We start from the raw sequence: 23,701 nt of genomic DNA on the forward strand, positions 1-23,701 counted from the left end.
ATAGCGATAATAAGAAAGACATAGCATATGAATAAAAGAAAATATAAAAAATAAAAAGAAAGACATAGTTGAGATAAGGATAGCTATACAGAGAGATTCTTAGCATTACTTCCATGTACATGTGTGTTACAACCTGAATTGATTCATCTCTACCTGACCTCTTCACTACTTCCCAGTCACCTTCCCGCAGTGACCCCTGTCACTTTAAGGTTACTATATTAGCTCCTCTGCAGTGGGCACATCAAATACTTTCAAGTTTTGGGTTTCCTACCTTTCCCTATTCCTCCTGTATGTGTTCTCCCCTTAGCATGTGACCCAAGTCCAACAACATTACTGCATTTGTTTTAGATCTAAAGTTCACATATGAGGGAGAACATACGATTTTTGGTCTTCTGAGCCTGGCTAACTTCGCTTAAGATGATGTTCACCAGTTCCATCCATTTACTTGCGAATGATAAGATTTCATTCTTCCTTGTGGCTGAGTAAAATTCCATTGTGTATAAATACCACACTTTCTTGATTCATTCATGGTACTGGGGCATCTTGGCTGTTTCCATAACTTGGCTATTGTGAATACCGCTGCAATAAACATGGGTGTGCAGGTGCCTCTGGAGTAACCTGTGTCACAGTCTTTTGGGTATATCCCTAGAAGTATTGCTGGATCATATGGTAGGTCTATGTTTAGTTTTTTAAGAAGCCTCCATATTGTTTTCCAAAGTGATTGTACTAGCTTACATTCCCACCAGCAGTTTATGAGGTACCTTTTCCCCCTCATCCTCAACAACATTTGTTGTTGGTGGTGTTTTTGATGATGGCTATTCTAACAGAGGTGAGGTGGAATCTTAGTGAGGTTTTGATTTGTATTTCTTTTATGGTCAGGGATGGTGAGCATTTTTTCATGTGTTTTTTGGCCATTTGGATTTATTCTTTTGAAAAAGTTCTGTTTAGTTCAGTTGCCCACTTCTTTATTGTTCATTGATTTTGGGGGAGTTTAGTTTTTTTGAGTTCCCTGTATATTCTGGTTATATGTCCTTTGACGTATAGCCAGTGAATATTTTCTCCCACTCTGTGGGTGGTCTCTTCAGTTTAGAGACCGTTTCTTTGGTTGTGCAGAAGCTTTTTAATTTCATGTAGTCCCATTTGTCCATCCTTTCTCTTAGTTGCTGGGCTGCTAGAGTTCTATTGAGGAAGACTTTGCCTATACCTATTGCTTCCAGAGTATTCCCTGCTCTTTCCTGTACTAACTTCAGAGTTTCGGGTCTGATACTAAGGTCCTTAATCCACTTTGAGTTGATACTAGTATAGGGTGACAGGCATGGGTCTAGTTTCAGTTTTCTGCAGGCAGATAACCAGTTTTCCCATCAACATCTATTGAAGAGGCTGTCTTTTCTCCATCTGTTTTTGGTGTCTTTGTCAAAAATAAGGGGGCATAGCTGTGTGGATTCATAACCAAGCCCTCTATTCTGTTCCACTGGTCTTCATATCTGTTTTTGTGCCAGTACCATGCTGTTTTTATTGCTATTGCTTTGTAATATAGTTTAAAGCCAGGTATTGTGATATCTCCAGCATTGCTGTTTTTGCTGAGTATTGCCTTAGCTATTCGAGGTCTTTTGTGTTTCCAAATGAACTTTAGGGTAGATTTTTCAATCTCTGTGATGAATGTCATTGGGATTTTGATGGGAATTGCACTGAACATGTAGATTGCTTTGGGTAGTATAGCCATTTTTACTATGTTGATTCTACCAATCCATAAGCATGGGAGACCTTTCCACCTTCTGTAGTCTTCCTTGATCTCTTTCTTCAGAGGTTTGTAGTTCTCCTTGTAGAGGTCATTTACATCCTTTGTTAAGTTTACTCCTAGGTTTTTGATTTTTTTGAGGCTATTGTAAATGTAATTGTTCCCATATATTTTCTCAAATTGTTCATTGTTGGTATATAGAAAGGCTACTGATTTTTGTAAGTTGATTTTGTTTCCTGTACATTGCTGAAGCTGTTTATGGTGTCTAGGAGTTTTTGGGTAGAGTTTTTTGGGTCTTTGAGGTCTAGGATCATGTCATATGCAAATAGGGATATTTTGATAGTTTCTTTGCCTATTTGTATTCCTTTTACTTCTTCTTCTTGTCTTATTGCTCTGACTAGAAATTCCAGTACTATGTTGAATAGGAGTGGGGAGAGTGGAAACCCTTGTCTTGTTCCTGATTTTAGGGGAATGGTTTCAGTTTTTCTCCATTAAGTTTGATGCTGGCTATAGGTTTATCATATATAGCCTTTATAATGTTGATGTACATTCCTTCTATTCCTAGTTTTTTTAGAGCTTTTAATCATGAAGTGGTGTTGAATCTTATCAAAGGTTTTTTCTGCATCTATTGAGATGATCAAGTGGTTTTTGTCTTTGCTTCCATTAATAAGTACACAACTCTTGAACAGTTTAATCTAAAGTTTTTCAGTTCACACTATTTCTTTTAGTTGCTCAAATATAGCCATTGTTTTAAAAATTGTTCTCTTTAAATTAGACATTTGGGGACAATCATTTATTAGATAGTTTTGAAAGTTGGGCTTCAAAACTTGTCTTCAAGGTAACTTTCCATATTCTGGTAAGCCAAACAATTTGATTGAAGAGAAAATAAAAAGCTAGGGGTTTTTTTTGCCAGGCATGGTGGTACGTGCCTATAATCCCAGCTACTCAGAGGTAGAGATAGGAAGATCAAAACCCAAAGCCAGCAGGCAAAAGACAAGACCCTATCTGAAAAACAAGCTAAAAGCAAAAGGATTAGAGGTTTGGCTCACATGGTAGAGTAGGAAGCTAGAGGCTCTGAGGCCAATCCCACGTACTGGGGGGGGGAGGGGAATAGCTCATTTTTGTTTTAGTTTGTGTTTTTTGTTTTGGTGCTGGGGATGGAACCTGTCGTATGCTGGGTGCTGGGCAGTGCCCTACTTCTGCTTCATGACTCCAGCTCAAAAAGCTAATCTCAAAGTAACCTTCAAAATCCCAACTTTAATGAAAAATGAATAAATATCAAACCCCAAAGGGGGAAGAATGGTCACTCCCATGATAGTGTGTATGTGCCATTTTCAGTTTCCACGATTCCAAAGTACTTTTATTTTATTTTAATTACTTGTGATTCCTACTTAGGGAATTTCCAAACAGTCCAAATTGCTATTTAAAAAAAAAAAAAAAAGCAACATCAGCCAGGTGCTGGTGACTCACACCTGGAATCCTAGCTACTTGGGAGGCTAAGATCAGGAGGATCAAGGTTTGAGGCCAGTCTGGGTAAATAGTTCATGAGACCCTATCTCCAAAATAACAGAGCAGATAGCAACATCATAAAATTACCTTTTTTACCAAAGGGGAAATGATTGTTTCAATTCCTCATGGGCTCTTTTTGTGTGTTTTCTTTCTTGTGGTACTGGAGATTGAACTTGGGCGTTGCACTTGCTAGGCAAGTGCTCTACCCCTTGAGCCACTCTGCCAGCCCTTTTTCTATAGATATTTTTCAAATAGGGTCTTGCTTTTACTCCCAGTCAGGCCTGCACCACGATCTTCCTATTTACATGCCCTGAGCAGTTGGGATGTCAGGTATGTGCCACCATGCCAGGCTTTTTATTGGTTGAAATAGGATCTCAGTCACTACTTGCTTGAACCCTGATCCTGCCCATCTCCACCTCTGTTGTAACTAGGATTACAGACATGATCCACTGGACAGGGCTCCCACCAGATATCAACTGAAAAAAACTAAACCCACTAATAGTAGGTTTTTAAAGGCATAAGATAACCCCTGGAAGCATTCAAAGATTTCCTTCCTTTCTAGGTGACAGTCCCTAACTCAAACACATCCTTTGTGTAGACGCCTATGGGAGGGAAGGCAGGGATTTTCCTGCTTGTGAAATGAGGATATTTGAAAGGGACGTTAAAAATAAGGTGGAAGCAGGGCACAGTCGTGCAAGCTGCTTCGTGGGTGCCTGTAGTCCCAGCTACTCTGGAAGCTGAGGCAGGAGGATCGCTTGAGCCCGGCTCAAGACTAGCAGGGGCAATATAACGGGACCTCCATCTAAACGGGTGTAGGACCCGCAGTGCAGCTCAATGGTAGCATGCACAAGACCCTAGGTTCCATCCAGTTACCCTAAGAAAAAATAAAAATACAGGCGTAAGAAACGTCACACACACCCCTCATCCCCACACACAACTGCGGGATTGTACCCAGACTTTCACGCGGGTAAAATATGCCACACTCCCATCCAGGAGCTTCACCCTATCAGAGTACAGGTGTAGATCATCGGTGACGGGCTTTCACATTTTTAGGTTTTTTTTTTTTCCCTCTTCCCTGCAATCCCCACTTGTCACCAGACGAGGGCAGTGGAGACGCCTATTCTGGCGTCAGTGGACTAGGGACTGTGAGAGCCGCACAGAGATGCAGCGCCTCCCGCATCCGCCAGAGGGCGCACACAACTTAAACTCCATCAACAGAAGTGTTCCTCGAACATCCTCCCAGGTTCGGGTCCAAGCGCTCAAGGTCAAGTTCCCACGGGATGCTGGGGTTGGGCACGTGAGGTCCAGGCTGGTAGGGAATCAGCAGGTCCGGATGCTTTGCTATGAGGGCTCAGGCACTGGGACAAAGTGGATAGAACATGAAGGCCGATGGTCTGGGCAAAGGCCTAGCCTTGATCCAGTCTCCTCTGCCGGTCGGTTACCCGCCTGTGTCTCTCCTGCACCGTGGCATTGCCACCAAATTATATAAAAACATCATTTAAGAAACTGTGACATGTTTACGGGAGTGACTTTCTGGAAGTAATTCCTTAAGCTAAAGAAACCATGACAAAAGTGAGGAAGAAAGAAAAGCAGTGTTAACTATCTGTAGCTTGTTGAATAAAAGGATCACACAAAAAGACTTCTGAGTTCTTAAGAAATTTTAAATTAGACTGTGTGGACCAGAATCCTCCCCACCCCCTTTGGTGGGACTGGTATTTTGAACTCAGGGAGTCAGGCTTGCAAAGCAGGTCCTCTGCTGCTTGAGCCACAACCACAGTCCATTTTGCTCTGGTTATTTTGGAGATGGGGGCGGGGGGCGTCTCGTGAACTATTTCCCTGGGCTGGCCTCGAACCTCGATCCTCCTGATCTCAGCCTTCCAAGTAGCTAGGATTACAGGCATGAGCCACTGGCACCCTGCTTTGGACCAGACTTTTCTGGGAGTCATTTACTTCATACACTTAAAAAAAAACCCAAATCACCAGCCCAACTTATTCCAGTTTTGGGGGCTGGATTCTCACTAAATGAGGCGTGTCTTTTAATCAGCACGTGATTTCTGCGAGTAAATATTTGATCTTTTTTCAGCAGCAGATTGATTGTTTATATGGAAACTCAAGTTAAGAGTGTGGTTAGGTCCGGCTTAGCCATGGGTCACTGGGTGACCTCGGCTAAGTCCCAGAGTCCCCAGGGCTAGGTGCAACAGGGAGGACACTGTGGAGGAGGAGCTGGCCCGCCCCGTACGGTGGCGCGATGACCCGGTGGACCCCGCGCGTCCTGCGCGGCGGGTCGCCCCTCCCCTGCCGCGGGAGGCGGGGCGTCCGCCGGGTTAAGAGGCGGCCTAGGCGCTGCCCGAGTTGTCGCCGCCGCCATGGACTCGCTGCGCGCTGCCGCCCGGCTGCAGATGGTTTTGGGCCACCTCGGCCGCCCCTCGGCCACCGCCGTCGTATCCTTTGCGCTGCGCGGGGCTCGGGCTGGACCGGCCAACGGGGATGGGGTGGCCTCCAGGCGCATTTCAGCTCCGCACCTGCCCTTTCCTTCCCTTCCTGTCTCCACGATTGTCACGTCTGACCCCCGTGTCCCCAGAGGACATGGACATTGTGACTGCAACCATGGCCGGTCGTCTTAGGGCTGGCGGTCTTTTGCTTTGCGAAGGTGGGAGGTCAGCACCGAGGGCCTGTCCTGTCTAGCATCATCGCCGTGGCCGCCAGGAGACCTAGCAATGTCCAAGGACCGTGGCACTGTAAACAGGAGCTCAGAGGCAGGCAGGCCACAGGGACCCGCTCAGGAGGGGACGCTAGGCCTTCCAGGGGTGGCAGCTGGACGCACAGGCCTTGATTTGGGCCGCCCTCTGCAGGTGGCCCCTCTCCACCCGCGCCCCTAGAGAGGTGTCGCTGCCGGAGCCTTGGGGTGCAGGGGGCCCCAGGTTCAGCACTGGTTTCTTAAACAGGAACTCGGTGCCCTCGCCTGCGTTCTCTGTGGGTCTTCAGAAGTGAAGCCCAGAAGAATGTGTGAGCTCCTGGTGGCAGGGAGACACGGGCTCAGAGAGATGTCACTGTGTGACACCTGAATTTGATCGCTCTCAATTGTGGTTTTTCTTTTTTTCTTTCCTTCCTACTTCTCTTTAAAGAAACAATAAAAAAGGGGGAAAAAATAGGGCTAGTGGTGTTGCTCAAGTGGTAGAGCTCCTTCCTCCTTAGCAAGTGTGAGGCCCTGAGTTCAAACCCCAGTACTATCCCCCCCAAAAAAACAAAACAAAACAAAACAAAACCTGAGTTGTGTGTCAAAAATCTGCAGTTACTTAGTGGGAAAAGGATCTTACAAAGATTTTCTAGTCCTTGAAGACATTTAAAGTTATACAGTTATATTCAATTGTGTTCTTGGAGTCATTTGTTGTTGTTTGGGATGTTGGGGATAGAACCCAAGTCAAATGCACACTAGGCAAGCATTCTACCACTGAGCTACAACCCTCCTCAGTACATAGTATTTATTTTTAGGAGTTTAAAAACATTTTTTTAGTGCTGTGCTGGGGGTACATTGTGACAATTCCGAAGTTCTTACAATATATCAAGCTTGAATTCACCCCCTCCACCATTCTCCTGTATCTCTTCTCCCCCCCTCCTCAGTACTTATTTTGGAGATTTTTTCCTCCCCTAATGACCCAGCCTGTTTCTAAAATTGTGGACTGAAGTTCCACTAAATTCAATACCTTTTGTGAATAGTCCATGCTCTCCTTACTTCTAGAGTTAAACCTTTGGGTTTGTCATTCTTCATAGCTTCGTAGAAGGAAGCCATGTGGAACTAGAGACTGAAGCTGTGAAGTAGAGGGTGGGTCTTGGCTCAGCCATTGACCTCTGGGCAGCCTTGGCCAGTAAGTGGGAGATCCAAGTCCAGGTTTCTTATTCTGATCTTCTGCCATCACCTCAGGCTATTGTGACAATGAGGCAACATAAATAAGGATATGGACAGCAGTGTTCACCTGTCACGGGGGACATGTGAAGCCAGAGCACTCTGTGTCTAGTTAGGAAAACTTTCTGGTGAGAGCCAAGCCAGGCGGGCAGTTGTTTCTGGAAAACTTGGCTCCTAAATTTTACTTTGTTTACCTTAATTCACATCCTAGGTAGCTCACCCCACTTCAGAGACAATTTCCCCTGCCATCTCCTGTCCTCAAAAATTCCAGTAAGTAGATCTCATTTTAATTTGTGACTATACCGTATATATAAATGTTTTTTCAGTGGTGGCCAAGGTGTAATATACAATGTAACATGTTGCCTAATTACAATTTGCTATACAAATCTGTCTCCAGATCTTGTTCTAATTAGTATGATGGTGTAAAATTTGAAGACCCTTTATTGTATATATTCTAAAATTCAGACAGAAGGGCTGGAAGTGTGGCTCAAGTGGAGAGTGCAAGCAAATGCAAGGCCTTGGGTTCAATCCTCAGTATTGCCAAAAAATAAGATAAGAAAATAAACTTCAGGAAGAAGGAAAAATACAAAGAAATACATAATCAAACTTTTAAAACCCCAAGTATGATATAAATCACATTTAATTTAACTTGCATTTTGGTTATATTGACTCTTTAGCTAGATTTTCAGGGAGCAGCTGGGACAGGTGTGCACCACTGTACCAAGCAGATTTATTACCTTAAACCACTTTTAAAGGGGCATACCTGACCTTCATAAACATTTTCGTACAGCCAGAATTCCAATCTTAAGGAGTAGGGTAGATGACTTGAGTTTGTGGTATCCATATAATTATTTGGATGTTTTTACTGATTAATTCTGAGAACCTATTAACTAGTCAACAAAAATGTAAAATTTTTTGAATGGATTTTCCATTTGAAAAATAATGTATGTTCACTATAGAAAAATTTAAGAAAGAAATGGAAGGGATTTTGAATTATTACTGACAGGTAATCACTTAAAATTTTTTTAGTGTATTTCTGAGCAGTCTCTGTCTTTACAGTGTCTTGTTGTACATCACTGTAATCGAGTTTTATTCTAAGAATATTGTTCTCACCGCCACGCGCCCTTCATTTCTAATGTCTGAGTTGTACTCCAGTGAGTGGATAGAATGTCATGAGTTAGTTTTTTCTGTTAAGGCTATTTTTTTGGTTAATAATATGCCATAGTTAATGTTTTAGGTTTGAAGCTTTTTAAGCTTTTTCAGATTATTTACTTAAAGCCTGAAGAATAGAAACGTTGGATTCAGAAGACAGTATTTCTGAGTTTCTTGGCACAGACTGTTGACTTGTCATTTACAATTTGGACTTATTTGGGGTATTTGTTTTTTCCTATAGGTACACTTTGGATAATAATGTCCTAACCCTGGAACAGAGACAATTTTATGAAAAAAATGGTTTTCTTGTCATTAAAAATCTGGTCTCTGATGATGACATCCAACGCTTTCGGTACAGTGACATTATTTGTTGTTTCACAAAAATTCCTTTTAACACGTGGGTAATGGAACACAAGTCAGATTAGCTTCTGCATGCTCCGATGTGTTTACGGTGTGGCTTCTTTGGGAGTGTTTAGGATCAGGGGCTCTGGAGCCAGTCTGTCTGGCTTTCATCTCAGTTCTACCACTTAACACAGTGTCCTGCAATCCTCCCTGCCTCTGGGTGTTCATCTGTGAAATGGGCATAGGAATAATACTGATGTGCTAGCATTGTCATTAGGACAAAATAAGGTAGAACGAATGGAGGGCTTTCAGAACAGGGCCTCTCCGAGCACATGGTGGCTGCTACAGAAGTATTGCTATAATGGAAAATCCCAAATAGGATGCCACAACTGGAAAGTTCCTCATGTGACAGGTCGCAGTCAAAACACTAAAATATTATGTAAACTATTTTAGAGCACTAAAATATTTCTAAAATTATCTTCAGGCTACATGTATAAGGTGCATAGGAACCAGAAATGAATTTCGTGGTTAGACTTGTGTCCCTGCTACAGAATAGCTCGCCATGCGTATGCAAATATTCCAGCATTCAAAAAATACCCAAAGTCTGAAACAGTTCAGGTCCCATGCATTCCACAGAAGGGACCATACCCAACCTGTATGGTTACAATGTCACCAAATCACAAACACATTGCCCTGCTGGCCCAGTAAGGGAAGGAGTATATGAATTCTGGTAGGGGTGCCAGGCAGGAGGCTGGCACTTCTGGACAGTTGGCCATGTTCTCCTCCCTCCGGGCGGAGCTCTTTACTATGGCCACAGTGCCACTCACTACAGAGGAGCTGCCCTGCATCTGCAGCGCTTCCACAGGACAGGCTAGCCAGGGGCTTGGAGCCCGTGGTCATGACAAAGCTTGTAAACTTTATTTTCTAGGGATGAGTTTGAAAAGATCAGCAGAAGTGAGGTGAAACCATTTGGATTGATGGTAATGAAGGATGTGTCCATTTTGAAGTCAGAACATTCTCTAAGTGAGAAAGTGGTTTCGAAGATTCAAGGTTTCCAAGAAGATGAGGAGCTGTTCAGATACTGCAGGCTGCCCCAGGTGAGAGGCTGCTGCTCCCTTCTGCTTAGCAGCCAGCCTGCAGGTCAGCCTCAGAACTCTGACCCCGCTCTACCAGGGTGCCAGAGCAAGCCTCTCAGTAGAGGTGATTTTTGCCCCCTGTGGGTGTTGGAAGGGTCTGTAGACATTTCTGGTTGTCACGATGCAGGGTGAGAAGGGGATGTGGCTTCTAATGGGTGGGGACCATGGAATGGTCACAGTGATTGGGAGATGATCTCTGAGCCATCGTTCTGCTTCCTATTGAGTTCCTTATGACAGCACATCTGGAATAAAACCCTTCCTCCACAGGATCTCAAGGAAGGACACCGCCTTCTTCCTGGCCGTCCTCTGTGGCTTTGGTTAGCAGAAGGATAGTCCCATTCTTCCTAAGTTCAAAGATATCTTTCTTGTAGGAAAAAAACTGGCTGCATTCCCAACTGACTGAAAAAATTCCATTTAATATAGAGTGTTACTGATTTAGAACAATTTCCAACTGCTGAATTTTTCATGCTTCCTTGTCAATGTTGTGAATATCTACTGGTTTTCAAACCACTGTCATCTTGGTTTTTGTATGGCTCTTGTATAAATAGTTATACTTTATTCCTTTTGTCTATAATTCTGATTGCCCATGAAGTTGGTTTTTGGCATTTCCTTTTTTTCCCTTAGATTCTGAAATACGTGGAGTGCTTCACTGGACCTGATATCATGGCCATGCACACAATGCTGATAAACAAACCTCCAGATTCTGGTAAAGGACTCTTCTTTGCTAGGGAGATGCAAGAGAAAAAAATTTCTTGGTGGTACTGGGGCTTGAACTCAGAGCCTCACACTTGCTAGGCAGGCGCTCTACCACTTGAGCCACTCCAGCAGCCCTAATGAGAAACAAATTGTTTAGCTAAAGGTGATGCACTAACCCTGCTTGTGTGTATAGCTGTCACACATTGGATGAGTTACTGTATGTGTCTTTACTTAAGTCTTAAAACAGCTTACATTATAACTACGCCAGACTGTCATCGTGATTTTAGGGTTACTGCTACATTTTCAGATGATGGGATCTCCCAAGATGCAGCTTAACAAACGTAACTTTTCACGTAGCACAAATCTCCCACTCAGTATCTGTAAGCTTTATGAGCCAACGTTAGTCATGATTGCATGGGTTCTGCACTCCTGATCTGCAGACATCGTTATGACTAACAAACTAAAGCTATTAGTATAAATCACACACTGGAGTTCTGAAGATGTCTTGTGCTCACCAAAATGGAGATTCTGTGACCTCATGTGCAGAGAGACTGATTCAGAAAAAGAACCCAGATTTCTGACTTTCAGTAACTATCCCTAGAGATTCGACTGCAGGTGGATCTCGGGGCACACTGAGAAAGAAATGAGCCAAGGGAGTCCTTTATCCTTTTCTACTTTTTCTTCCTTGTGACAGCAGGACAGGACTATGCTAAACCTTTCTCAGTGATGTCTTGCCTGGGAGATCAGGTGGCCAGGAAACCAAGTTCTAAGAGCAATGCTGGGGGAAATGGCCATGTTGTCAGTGGACTGACTGACCACCTGATGCCTGTCCTCCTGTGGGGAGACCTCTTAGAGGAGGGGACCTCAGCCTTGACTCTATGCCACACTCTTCAATTTCATCCATCCCTCTTTTTTTAATACTTCCTGCATACTGGGTCTGTGCCAAACCCAGAGTGAGAATGGAATAAAGCACAATTGATACAATGACATGTGTGTGACTTGCTAGAGAAAATTGCAAGTAACCAGCTACCAGGACCCAGAGGAGGGGATAGGATTTGGAATCGCCATTTGATTTGCTATTTCAATTTGGTGCTTATCTCCCAGGATTGATTTTTTGTAGTGTCCTTTTATTTGTTTGGCTTTTACAAGGATAGGTCGGTGTTCTGGGTCTTAAGGGAAAGGATAGGAGTCCTGATGCCTGAGCCTTTTTTGACAGCAGGCTCTGTTTCAGGCAAGAAGACATCCCGGCATCCTTTGCACCAGGATCTGCACTACTTCCCCTTCCGGCCTCCCAATCACATCGTTTGTGCGTGGACTGCCATGGAGCACATTGACCGGAACAACGGTTGTCTGGTTGTGCTCCCCGGAACCCACAAGGGACACCTGCGGCCACATAGTTACCCCCAGTGGGAGGTAGGTCTGCCTGGCCACTGAATCTTAATCAGAATCCCTTTTACTGTTTTTGTTTCCCATTGACTTAGAAATCAGTGTACATTTCCTTTCGTAGCAAAGCATAGTCCTGGGGTTTGTTTGCAAGTAGGACCAGGGAAAGTTTGAGGGTGTCAGATAAAGTATTCATCATATTTGTCCACACATGTTTGAAAGCCAGCCCACATGGGGACCTTGGATAGGTGCTGCATAGGATCCCAGCTGATAAAGGCTCATTGCAGAGGTCAGGCATAAACACGTCAGCCCAGCATGTGATGGTAAGTGCCAAGTAGGCCTTCCTCACAGATTGATGGCACTCAGTAAAGAAGAAAGGGTTATCTCCCATACCTGCAAGGACCAGCAGAGACTCTGGGGGTGGCTGGTATGGGAGCCAAGTCCTGAAGGACAGGGTAGCATGCCATATAGCAAAGAGGCTCCATAGAGGTGGGGTCATGGTGGGGTCATGGGCAAGCATGACCTGGCTAAGGTGCAGGAAGGACCCTGGGAGCTCACAGTCCAGATGGGCTCAAGAATGGGGTACATTTTGGGGAGAGCCAAGGAAGAGAGCTTGAAAGAGCACACTGGGACCAGACTGGACACGATTTTAACACTATTTATTCGGGGAGATTAAGGGCCTTGTTGCTATAGGAGGCTGAAAGATCTTTTATTTTTAAAAAACTTTTATTGAGGCATAATTGTCATATAATAAACTGTACCTATTTCGAGTGTATAATTTGATCATTTGTACACACACACACACACACACACACACACACACACACACACACACTACCACAATCAAGAGAATCTCTCCCACCTTCTACTCCAGGCACCCACTGAGTGGCTACCTGTTCCTGTAGGTTAGTTTGCATTTTCTAAAATGTCCTATAATTCTAATCCTATAGCATTCACTCTTATTTTTGGCGTGGGTTCTCTTGCTTAGCACAGTTATTTTGAGATTCACCAATGCCGTTGGGTGTCTCAAGGACTTGGTCCTTTCTGTGCTGAATAGTACTCTGTTGCAGACTGTGACCGTGGTTTGTTTATCCATTCAGCTCTTGATGCTGGGAACTATTTCATGCTTTTGCATCCATGAATGATGGGATTGAATTGGTTCTTCAAGAACAATCATCTCACAGTCCAGCATAGGAAGCACTGGAGGTCTAGGAGGCCAGAGGCAGAGAAGCCTCTGGGTCTAAGCTGACCGTCTGAAGAGGGTCAGAATGGAAAGTGCACCTGTGGCTAAAGGAAGGAGACTGAGTGTGGCTGTGTAGGAAATGAAGCCTTTGAGAGCTTCTGTCTCACTAAGGTAGAGGTCTTGCACTGATGATTGGTATTACTTGAAAATATTTGAGTGTGGTTTCTGCTATAAAACCTGCAACTGTGAAGTTCTCCAATGAAGGGTTAGGTCAGGGTTGGTGTAAGCAGCAGAATTAGGCTCTGACTGTCTTGTGCCAAAGGGAATGATGGGTTGGAGGACTCAGGGAGCAGGCTGGGTCCCTGATATGCTACTTAGGTTGAGTGGCAGCAGGGTGAGGTCAGCCTAATTTAGGGAAGGACACACATCTGCCTTGGCTATGAGAGAAGGGCACCGGGTCAGTGTCACACCTATCCCACAGGAAAATGGTCATTCCTCAGAAGGATTGTGAGATACTCTCAGCAAGAGGAGTGGGTTGCTTGTGCCACCCCAGTGCATAAAGTCTTGTAAATTGTTACTGTTCCCACTTCATCTTCTTAAATAAGCACAGAATTCATTGCCTAAAGCCACAATTGACTTTGGAAATAGTTATAAACAAACACAATATTTCCATTTACTTTTCTTTACTGTTCTCTTTTTTACTGTGATGTTACATAAGTGCTTTGAGCACAGGAAAAATTGAGCGTTTTCTCTGTCTATTTTGGGAGAAGAACTAGCTTCCCTAAGACAACCCTGGATAATAGCAGAATAATACAAAGTGCTGAGTAAGGTAGATGTCATGTGAGGAAAGAATGTCAATAGTTCAGGCTGCAAACGCCCAAGACAAAGACATGCCTGCACAAACCTCAGGAGGCAAAGTTGGTCTAAATCGGTTATGTCAGTCATGAAGGGCAGGTGGACATTCAAAATTTTTCATTTGGCCTTCTAAATCAATGATTTTAATATAAACATGTGACTTTTTAAAACCAGGCATGTGAGAAACGTTTGTATATTAACAATGTCAGAATATAGTTTAGAATATCTTTCTCCTAGAATAACTTAGAGGCCTGGGCTTTCGCTGCTGAGTCGTTGACAACGTTTCGTTATAGCGGTTCCTTATCTAGAGATCGGGCTTTGCTTGTGTGTTCTAGGGAGGCGTTAACATACTGTTCCACGGCATCCAGGACTACGATCAGAACGACGCCCGAAAGTACCTTGTGATGGAAAAGGGAGACACGGTTTTCTTTCATCCTTTGCTCATCCATGGATCTGGTCAGAACAAAACTCAAGGATTCCGGAAAGTAGGAATTCACATTGTTGCGGTTTTCAAAGATGGATAGGTCAGAAACAAAAACCCTTAGCCGGGAGAGGTGGCTCAAGCCTATAATCTTAGCTACACAAGAGGCAGAAATTAGGAGGATTGTGGTTCGAGGCCATCCTAGGCAAAAAGTTAGCAAGACGCATCTCAACCAATGGCTGGGGATGGTGGTGCATGCCTGTCATCCCAGATACATAGAAAGCATAAATAGGAGGCTGGGGGTCCAGGCTGCTCTGGGCTTAAAGGCACTGCCTTGGGACAAAATTTCAGGGCCTGCAAACAAAACCCCTCGACAATCAAGTTCAATAATATTTTAATAAATCAAAAGTTATTGCCAATAATCCATGCTGTGCATGATGCCAAAACTTTAAATAAAAGTCAGGTTAGGACACTGCACTCAGAGCTGTGCAAGTCAGAGGTACCAATGCAATGATGCAAATCGTGCTGGGAGTTTTAATACACTGACTTCACAAGTTCTCGGTACTTTTCCAGTGATTGCAACCTTCTGTCAAATATTCACCAGATTTCATAGCAAGATGGATAGAGGAGGGTACGTTGATCCTTTTGTCTTAAATGGCATTTGTTCCTCCGTTCTAGAAATTTGATATTTGGAGCATCATAGAAAGTCCTTCTGATGGATGTGATCTCCTTGAGATAATTGGCTGAGGGCAAGGGAGGCGAGTTTTAACTATTGATTTGCAGTTTAGATCTGGGTATATCTTTTCTAGAATAGGCCTTGCCCTCAGAAGGAAACAGGATAGGTATAATGTCAATGTAGTGATCTTTAAATGCCCTCTTTGATTTGTGAGATGTATATTTTCCTTGTCAAAGTATTTTTAGTTTTTGTATCTATTATAATAACCCATCCCAAGTTCAACCAGGTGGCTAACTTTTATGACTAAGAAGGTGATGAGTAGCAGTGAGATACATTCCTTTTTGGAATTTTGGTATGTCTGCCTAACAGGAAAATTGAAATACTTAAAAAATTAAAGATCTCTTACTTAGGTGATTTCATTGCCTGTCCTACATATACCTTTTAAAAATAAATATCACAGTTATTTTAAAAATCTTTTGTAATTGCTCAATTAGCCTGTGACTGGGGGAAATCAAGAGGTTGAGCTACCGGAGACTGATTTAGGAGACAATGGGCCAACCTTCCAATTTAGAAATTAAATGCTACGTGAAATAATTCACTTTCTAGAAAGAAGACTTGCTCAGTTGCTGGAATTGATGGAATCTGTGGGATGCTTTTCTACAGTGTCAATTTGTTCACTCCACACAGGCCATTTCCTGCCATTTCGCCAGCGCCAATTGTCACTACATTGATGTGAAGGGCACCAGTCAAGAATTCGTTGAGAAGGAACTGGTGCAGCTAATAAATAGACAGTATGGAGTTAATTATGCTGAATTGAAGGTATGCTTGGATGGAAAAACAAAGTAATTCCATACAATTCAGACGATTAATTAATACCTAATTTCCTTAGCAAGTACACAGTGTTTGGGTGTAGAGCTTGATTCAGAGGCACTGCTGAGCCCACCTAAGAATGACAAAGGAATCCCAGTTTGCACTTGCTTCCCAAGCAGGAGCTTCAGAGCTTCAGCATCTTCTTAGGTCTTTGGTGGTCCCATTGGAAGTGAAGGATCCTGTTCCACACAGGACAGGCAAGATGACAAGGGGAGAACAGACTTAGCTGAGAGGAATTGAAGGACACAGACCTTCTGAAAGCAAATGGAAAGGTTGGAATCCCAGACCTCTTCTTCAGGAGGACCCAGTATCTATGCATCAGGAATTCCAGTGATATTCCCAGAGGGCAATTCCTGAGCAATGAGAGACAAAATGTGCATGGATCAGAGATCAAAGAACGCTAATGCTTATCCAGAAAGGTCTTAAGGCCCTTTAAGGCCCTGTAGTGAGCCTTCCTAAATAATCAATACACATCACTTGTAAGTGATGTGTCTTTAACTAGTGGATATGAACACTGCTGCTGCCCAAAGCAAGTAAACAACTCATTCACTTTGTACAACACTCACATTTTAGCCCTGAACCAAGATGCTGATCCTATTTAATTTTATTTGTATCAGATAATCACAAATGTAAGTGCTCTATTTCACTCCCAAAAATAAAGAGACTGAGTGTAACAGTAGCTTGGGCCGTCCAGTGCACATACTCCTGTGCCATCCAGAGTCATCTTCGGAGAGCCTTCCCAGCTGGGGCACCTTGCTTCCTGCTTTAGAACTTAGAAATGTAGGAACCACGCCTGAAAGTGCTCTCAGCTCACACTTACAGATCCTAGAAATTCTTGTCTTTCTTCTTTGTCCAGTACTTAAAATGCCTTACCTAGCCACATATATTGTAGGCTGGGGCTTTGATCTAACAAGTATACAGCCTTCCTTATTTGAGGTTCCACATTTGTGGATTCAACCAACTGAAATATGTAAAATATTCAGAATATTTGAAAAAATTCATCTGTACTGAACACGAACATTTTTATTATCACTATTCCCTAAACAATACAATGTAACAACCCATTCACACAGCAGTTAAATTTTACCACATGTTATAAGTAATCTAAGGTAGGCCCTGGTGGCTCACACCTGTAATCCTAGCTACTCAAGAGACAGAAATCTAGAGGATTGAGGTTTGAAGCCAGCCAGGGCAAATAGTTTGAGAAACCCAATCTCAAAAATACCCAACACAGAACAGGGCTGGTGGAGTGGCTCAAGTGGTTAAGTGCCTGCCTAGTAAGTATGAGACCCTGAGTTCAAACCCCAGTACCACCAGAAAAAAAGCAATGTAGAGATAGTTTATGGTATATGGGAAGGTGTGGGCAAGTCATATGCAAATACTGTGTCATTGTGTAGAAGAGGCTTGGAATCCAGGGAGTTTGGTATCTGAGGGGATCCTGAACAGTACATTAGGTTGAAGGTTTGTCATGGTTGTGCTAAATGAATACCTCCCATATTAATTTCAATTGCTTTATAATTTATAGTTTATCAGGTTTATTTAAAAATATCAATACCAACTTCTGCAGTATAATTCCTTCTAAGGTACAAAAATCACCTGTATGTCCCTTTTCTTAAATTCCTCACCAAAACCCACCTGAAGAATCAGAATAGATCCATGGTAGCTGAAGTGACAGAGATAGATTTCAGAGTGACATTCTTTCTACTATAGCTTTCCTCAGAAATAAACAGGAAATAAGAGCATATAAGAAAATGGGGGGAGATCCCATGTAAACCAGGAACCAGGCATCATTTCCCTGTTATCATCTAACAGTAGAACTCTTGAAGTAGTTCAGCAAATAACACAAAGACAAGCAGAAAGATGACTAGTAAAATGTTTGTACTGTGACTGACCCAGGCAGGTCACCCGTCATCCACAAGTGTGCCAAGACTGATAGCTTGGGGACCCACTGACTCAGGATTGTTAATGCTGTTCTAGAGATGGGTGGTTACTTGGAGTCTCGGGACATGTTTTATAACTATTAATGTTCCCCTCTCTTTAACCATTTCTAGAAGTAGAAATCTCCTTTGTCTCGAGGTAATAGGCCAATAGAAGTGTTCCATAAACTCTTTCTGTTTGGCATTATTTCCAGGATGTTTGGAAGTTTCGAGCCCGAGTTGTGAAAGGAGAAAGGATTAACCTTTGAAATAGCTTTCAACATCAGTCTTTTAAAGGAAATCAAAACCAAAAAAGAAATCTAAGGAAAATGTTTTCTTATTCGGATGATGTAATTTTTTCTATCACTTGTTAACAATATCAAGAACCATGTATCAGAGACTTAATTGTGAGGAGTAAATTTTGCAGGGCAGTGCTGTTGCTTTAATGGAGGTAAAATAATGAAAGTGAAATGTGCATGTTCTAAGAAAAACTAACCTGGTGTTCCAACTAATAAAGGTGATTGGTGTACAATTTAAGAGACTCAACCAGTTTCTTTCATTCCATTGGCTCTCTACCCAAGCAGAAATGAATTCTTTGAAACTCGGTGTACATCAAGTATGCATCCTCTTCTGGTAAACTTCCCTGTTACCAATGTCATGTCATGAGAGATTTCTTTTCAAATGCATAGTACACTGACTAGAAAAATGCATAGTACACTGACGTTTAATGAAGGGCATAAGAAGGGTGTCATGGAGTCAAGATAAGGGTGGATCCTCACACTCTGACACAGGCTCCTGAGGTTTCTTCAACCCAGTATCTTCCTTAAAGCTCAGATCTATTCCAAAGCCCCTCACCGGGACAAGTGCCACCTCTCTATCCCAGCTGCTCTGACCCCTCTTCTGAGGCTCCCCCAAATCCAACAAACCTGGTAGGTGCTTCCAGGACCTGTCCTGACCATGGATATCTGCTCCATGCCCTGCTGGCTACTGGACATGTTAGTAACACCTACTTGTAACCATTGTCTCATTAGCAAATCGTGAACTAAATTCTACATACCAAACAGTTGTTGGCAAATGAATACCTGGGTCAGCCATCTAACTGGTTCTTTGTCTCTGAGAACTTTCCCATCGCCATCTCTGCCAGTCTAGCAGATGGTCTGGTACTAGTTCTCACTTGATTCGGCAACAGAGTTCTCACTGAGTGGGACCGAAAATGCCACACTGCAGGGGTTTGTTTGCTGTGTTTGCTTTTGCGTTGTGTACAGAAGGAGAGTTGTGCCCATACGTTCTTCCTAGCCAACCATGTTTCTTAAGCATCATTCATATTGTAGATAAGAAGCGTGCTCCAGAGGGATGGAGTGCAGTGGTGGGGGACTTGCCTGGCGTGCACAAGGCCTTGGGTTTTATCTTCGGTGTGTCTAGCCTTCCTTATGGTAATCCAAACTCTCCAGTGCAAATTTAGATAATGAAGTTTAAACCACACAAATATAGGTTCTTGATGGAGGTGCTTCAAAGGTGATTGATCCTCCCTAGGATGTAGATTAAATTTAATTGGCATAACACACTCTGCACTGTTTAAAAAAATAGCTTTAATGAGATATAATTCATACACCATACAATTCACCCTTCAAAGTGCCCAGTTTGCAGATACATGCAAACCTCATGCAATTTTAGCAAAAATTCGGTCACCTCTCCAAGAAAATGTGCATGTATACAATGGACTATTATTCAGCCTTTTTTTTTTTTGTGGTGGTACTTGGGTTTGAACTCAGGGCCTCACGCTTGCTAGGCAGGCATTCTGGCATGTGAGCTTCTCCACCAGCTCACATTCAGCCTTAAAATGGAGGGAAATGCTAATATATGCCACAGCACAAGTGAGCGTTAAGGACAGTTGCCAAATGAAATAAGCCAAGAGTGGGACAAATAGTGTATGATGTCATTTATATGAGGTCCTTTAGAGTCATCAACTTTTAGCCTCCAGCATGATAAAGTAATACATTTGTGCTTTTCAAGCCACCACATTTGTGGTTATTTGTTACAGTAGTAACAGGAATTGAACACATTTCCTGTGTGTGAATAAATGGCACAATTGGGGCCTTTTCACTGTGGCTGAACACAGCCCAACAGCTGGGCTCCCAAACAGAGAGTGGAGCTTCTTCAACGTTTGCCCCATCTATTCAGGGCCGAGGTGCAGTGTAGTTCCAGTAATAACACTGGGCGATGCTTGTTGTTGCCTTACCTGGTCCCCCATAACTCCAAACACCTAGTGCTGAGCAGCCTCGAGGTGGAGAAAAATTGGTTTCTAAAACTGAGCCTTCAGTCTGTGCTTGCCGAGGGCACTCCAGGGTAGTGTTTCTCAAAGTGTGGTCCCTGGCATTAGAACCTCCCACTTGTTCAAAATGCAGCCTGTGTGGCCCTGTCCCGGCTTATGAAGTAGAATCTCCAGGTGAAAATGAGCCCTGTGCATCTATAAAAATTGCCTTCAAGTTTTAGAATAGTTTTCGAAGCTCTCAGTTGAATCTTCAGTCCCTTTGCCCCACCTCCACCCAATCTCCTTACCTGGCATTAGATAAACCTCTGGGCCCCAACTGATAGTGACACATCCTGGGGTCAATGATATTAATTTAGTGGATCACAAGCTCAAATGTTTTCATTTCAGTGAGACAGGTCCATTACATAGTCCAAGTTGGCTTCAAATTCACAATCCTCTGACTTAGCCTCCCAAATGCTGGGATTACAGGTATGTACCACTATACCCAACTTCACAACCTCAATTTTTGAATAAAAATTTTTAAATGGAAAAGAAAAGATCAGAGAACCCTGTTCATAGTAAATGTAGGTTGTGTTTACCATGATGCAAATGAATTTCTTACTAATGGGTATGGTCAAAAAGTATGATACCCACAACCTGACTCATGACTCACACAGCTCGCACTTATATTCATTTTCTAGGGCTGCCTTGACAAAATACCACAAACTGAGTGGCATAAACAACTCACAGTTCTAGAGGCTTGAAGTCTGAGATCAAGGTAGTTGTGTGTGTTGGGGGGGTTCATTTGAGGCCTTTCTCCTTGGATTGCAGATGGCTGCCTTCTCCCTGTGTCTCACGTGGTGTTCCCTGTGTTTGTGTCCAAATTTCCTTATGAAGACACCAGTCATATAGGGCTGGCCTTTATTTACTTTACTTAACACTTTAAAGAGTCTATCTCCAAATGCAGTTCCATTCTGAGGACCTGGGGGGTGAAGATTTTTGGAGGACACAATTCAACCCATGATATACACCTTGAAGCAGCAAGTGGAGTCTCTGTCTTATTTCTGCCACCTTTAGACTTACATCCAAACACAATCACTTTTTATTAATATGCCTTCATTTTACCAATATCACAATCCCTTTATTTCTTGGGTAAAATTGGTATTCCTTGGTACAATTTATACCTCTTACAAGACAGAGCCAGTCTTTGTAGCAAGGATGTAGCAGATGTGTAGAGACATCTGTAGTGGAAAGTGGAATGAGGGTGAGATAAAGAAAAGGAACCTAACTTTTGTCACCCCCCATTTCCAGAAGAGAACTCATCAGACAAAGTACTTGTGGCCAGTACAGTCTGGATATTCAACATGTCCCTTTTAAAAGTATTCTGATCCTGACCAATGACTCCACTTCTGGGTAGACACCTAAAAGAACAGAAAGTAGAGACTGGAAGATAAATTTGCTCATTCACACTTCTGGCAGCTTTATCCACTCAGGGTCCCTCAAAGAGTGAATGGATGAACAGGATGTAAGCTATACATACAATAGCATACTTCAGCCTTTAATGGTTAATCTTCTCAACTCAATTGGATCTATCAGATCAGTAAAGCATACCTCTGAAGTCTCTGTTACCAGATATGATTAGATACTGAGGGCTCTGACCTAAGGAATGGATGGCTTCAACATTGAATAGAGAATTCAACTAAGATATATTGTAAGCACTTTTTTTGGGAAGAGGGGCTGCACTGGGGTTTGAACTCAGGGCCTCACGCTTGCAAGGCAGACACTCTTACCACTTCAGCAACTCCACCAGCCCTTATTTGTGATGGGTTTTTTGAGATAAGGTTTTGAGAACTGTTTGCCTGGGGCTAGCTTTGAATCACTATCCTCTTGATCTCTGACTCTTGATTAGCTAGGATAACAGGTGTGAGCTACCAGTTCCCGGCTGTAAGCACTTTTGTAAAGGTCACAGTGTACCCACAGTACAACAATTTGATAAAAAAATGTTTAAAAGATTGAATAGACTATTGGGAGGTGGTGGAATGTGGAAGGTGGAGCCTGATAAGAGGAAGAGGTCACTGGGGGCATGTCCTTGAGGGTTCTTGCCCTGGCCTCTTCCTGTATTGTTCCACTCTACTTCCTGTCCACCATGATGTTAACTGCTTCATCACACCCTCACTACCATCATGTTCTGAAACCTCTAAACCCACTAGCTAGGTAAATATTTACTCTTTTTGTTTTTGTCAGGCATTCTGCCACAGCAATGACAAAGCTAACAGCCTTGAAAAGGAAGGAAACTCTGACACATGCTATCACCTGGATGAAATTTGAGGACATTATGCTAAGTGAGATAAGTGAGTCCCAAAGGGACACATGTGGAATAATTATTTATATGAGGTCCCTAGAGTAGTTAAATTCATAGACACTAAAAGCAGAATTTAGTTGCCAGAGTTTGGAGGGAGGGGAAGAGGGAAGTTAGTGTTTAATGGGGACATTGGATCAGTTTCACAAGAAGGAAAGGGTACTGCAGGCAGATGGTGGTGACAGTGTATCTTGTTACGATTTTTAAAAAACAGGGCAAAGACCAGAAAGGGGCTTTCAAGCACACACAACGAGCAAGGCCTTTGCATTCCCTTGGTCCCCAAATTCATGGAAGAGGGTCCTTCCTGCTTGTTTTGTTCTGGGTTTGTAGGAGCAGCTCATAAACTTCTTTACATTATTCTCCAGTGAAACAACCACAGACTCAGGGTAAATCCCTCCAAACCACAGAGAAGCTAGCTTCTCCACGTTCTATCAGGGCCTGGTGAGTCCTTCCCCAGCAATTCATGTCTCGGTTCTTCCTGCACACAGCTCAGTGGTTGGTCACTAAAAGGAAGCACCTTTCTTCCCACCAGGGCCCTGGAGAGTCCATGCCTGGTCTGAAACCCTCAAGCCTTGGTCTGCAGCTGCTGCCCAGAGCAACCACAGAGCCCCCAAAAGACCAAAATACAAAAACAGAGGCCCCTTTGCGATTCCTCCATATAAGCCAAAGGCTAAACCCCAGCCCAAATACTCCCCCTGTGCAAGTCATTGAAAATTTCCTCCTTGGTTTCTTTATTTATGAAATGTGGCATCATAGGGTGTTTTTGAAGATTAAATAAGAGTGTTGGGGGGTCTTTCTCTCTCTTTCTCCCTCCCTCCCTTCCTTCCTCTCTCTCTTTTGTTTTGTTTGGTTTCTTGTTTTGTTTTGTTGAGATGGGCTCTATTATGTAGCCCAGGCTGGCCAGAAACTTGCAGTCTTCTTACCTGAACTGCTGGTGTTGCAGAATACCCAAGAACAGGGAAGGGACACTGAGGCAGTTCAGAGGAAACAACATTTTATTGTGCCGGCACAGACTCAGTGGACTCAGGTCCAAAAGCTGAGCCCTGAGAACAAAGGGGCTTTACCTTATATACCCTTAGAAGCAAGAAGCAAGGTTTAACCCATACATGGTTGCATGCAGCTCTATTGGCTATTTTGCCCCCAGTGCTATGTGAAGTTTCTTCACGTTTAGATTCTTTAAGTTTTATCTCCCTGCTATGTCATTCCCTCCTCCCTGCTACATTATCAGAACACAGACATACTTGCTTCTTTTCTGCCCTCCTCCCTGCTACATTATTCCTCCCCCCCCCCACTTTGATGTTCAGACCTAC

The 23,701-nt window shown here is 43.2% G+C and overlaps 1 protein-coding gene across 1 annotated transcript; it reads left to right on the plus strand.

Annotated features, from left to right (window-relative positions):
* Positions 1 to 5,535: 5,535 nt before the first annotated feature.
* On the plus strand, positions 5,536 to 18,318 carry Phyh (phytanoyl-CoA 2-hydroxylase). The gene is made up of 9 exons (XM_020169227.2): positions 5,536 to 5,688; positions 7,363 to 7,421; positions 8,545 to 8,655; positions 9,574 to 9,742; positions 10,406 to 10,487; positions 11,709 to 11,890; positions 14,234 to 14,383; positions 15,683 to 15,814; positions 17,997 to 18,318. The coding sequence occupies exons 1-9, from the start codon at positions 5,614 to 5,616 to the stop codon at positions 18,048 to 18,050; spliced, it is 1,014 nt and encodes a 337-aa protein (XP_020024816.1). The 5' UTR covers positions 5,536 to 5,613; the 3' UTR covers positions 18,051 to 18,318.
* The last annotated feature ends 5,383 nt before the right edge of the window (positions 18,319 to 23,701 follow it).

Source organism: Castor canadensis, chromosome 15, assembly GCF_047511655.1.
Source record: "Castor canadensis chromosome 15, mCasCan1.hap1v2, whole genome shotgun sequence".
In the NCBI taxonomy this organism is placed as follows: domain Eukaryota; kingdom Metazoa; phylum Chordata; class Mammalia; order Rodentia; family Castoridae; genus Castor; species Castor canadensis.

Bases quoted from the DNA above. Each gene is read 5' to 3' on its own strand.
- Phyh (XM_020169227.2), top strand. From the start codon at position 5,614: ATGGACTCGCTGCGCGCTGCCGCCCGGCTGCAGATGGTTTTGGGCCAC. The intron at 7,422-8,544 runs GTAAGTAGATCT...TTTTTCCTATAG, and splicing joins TCCTGTCCTCAAAAATTCCA to GTACACTTTGGATAATAATG. The intron at 8,656-9,573 runs GTACAGTGACAT...TTTATTTTCTAG, and splicing joins GATGACATCCAACGCTTTCG to GGATGAGTTTGAAAAGATCA.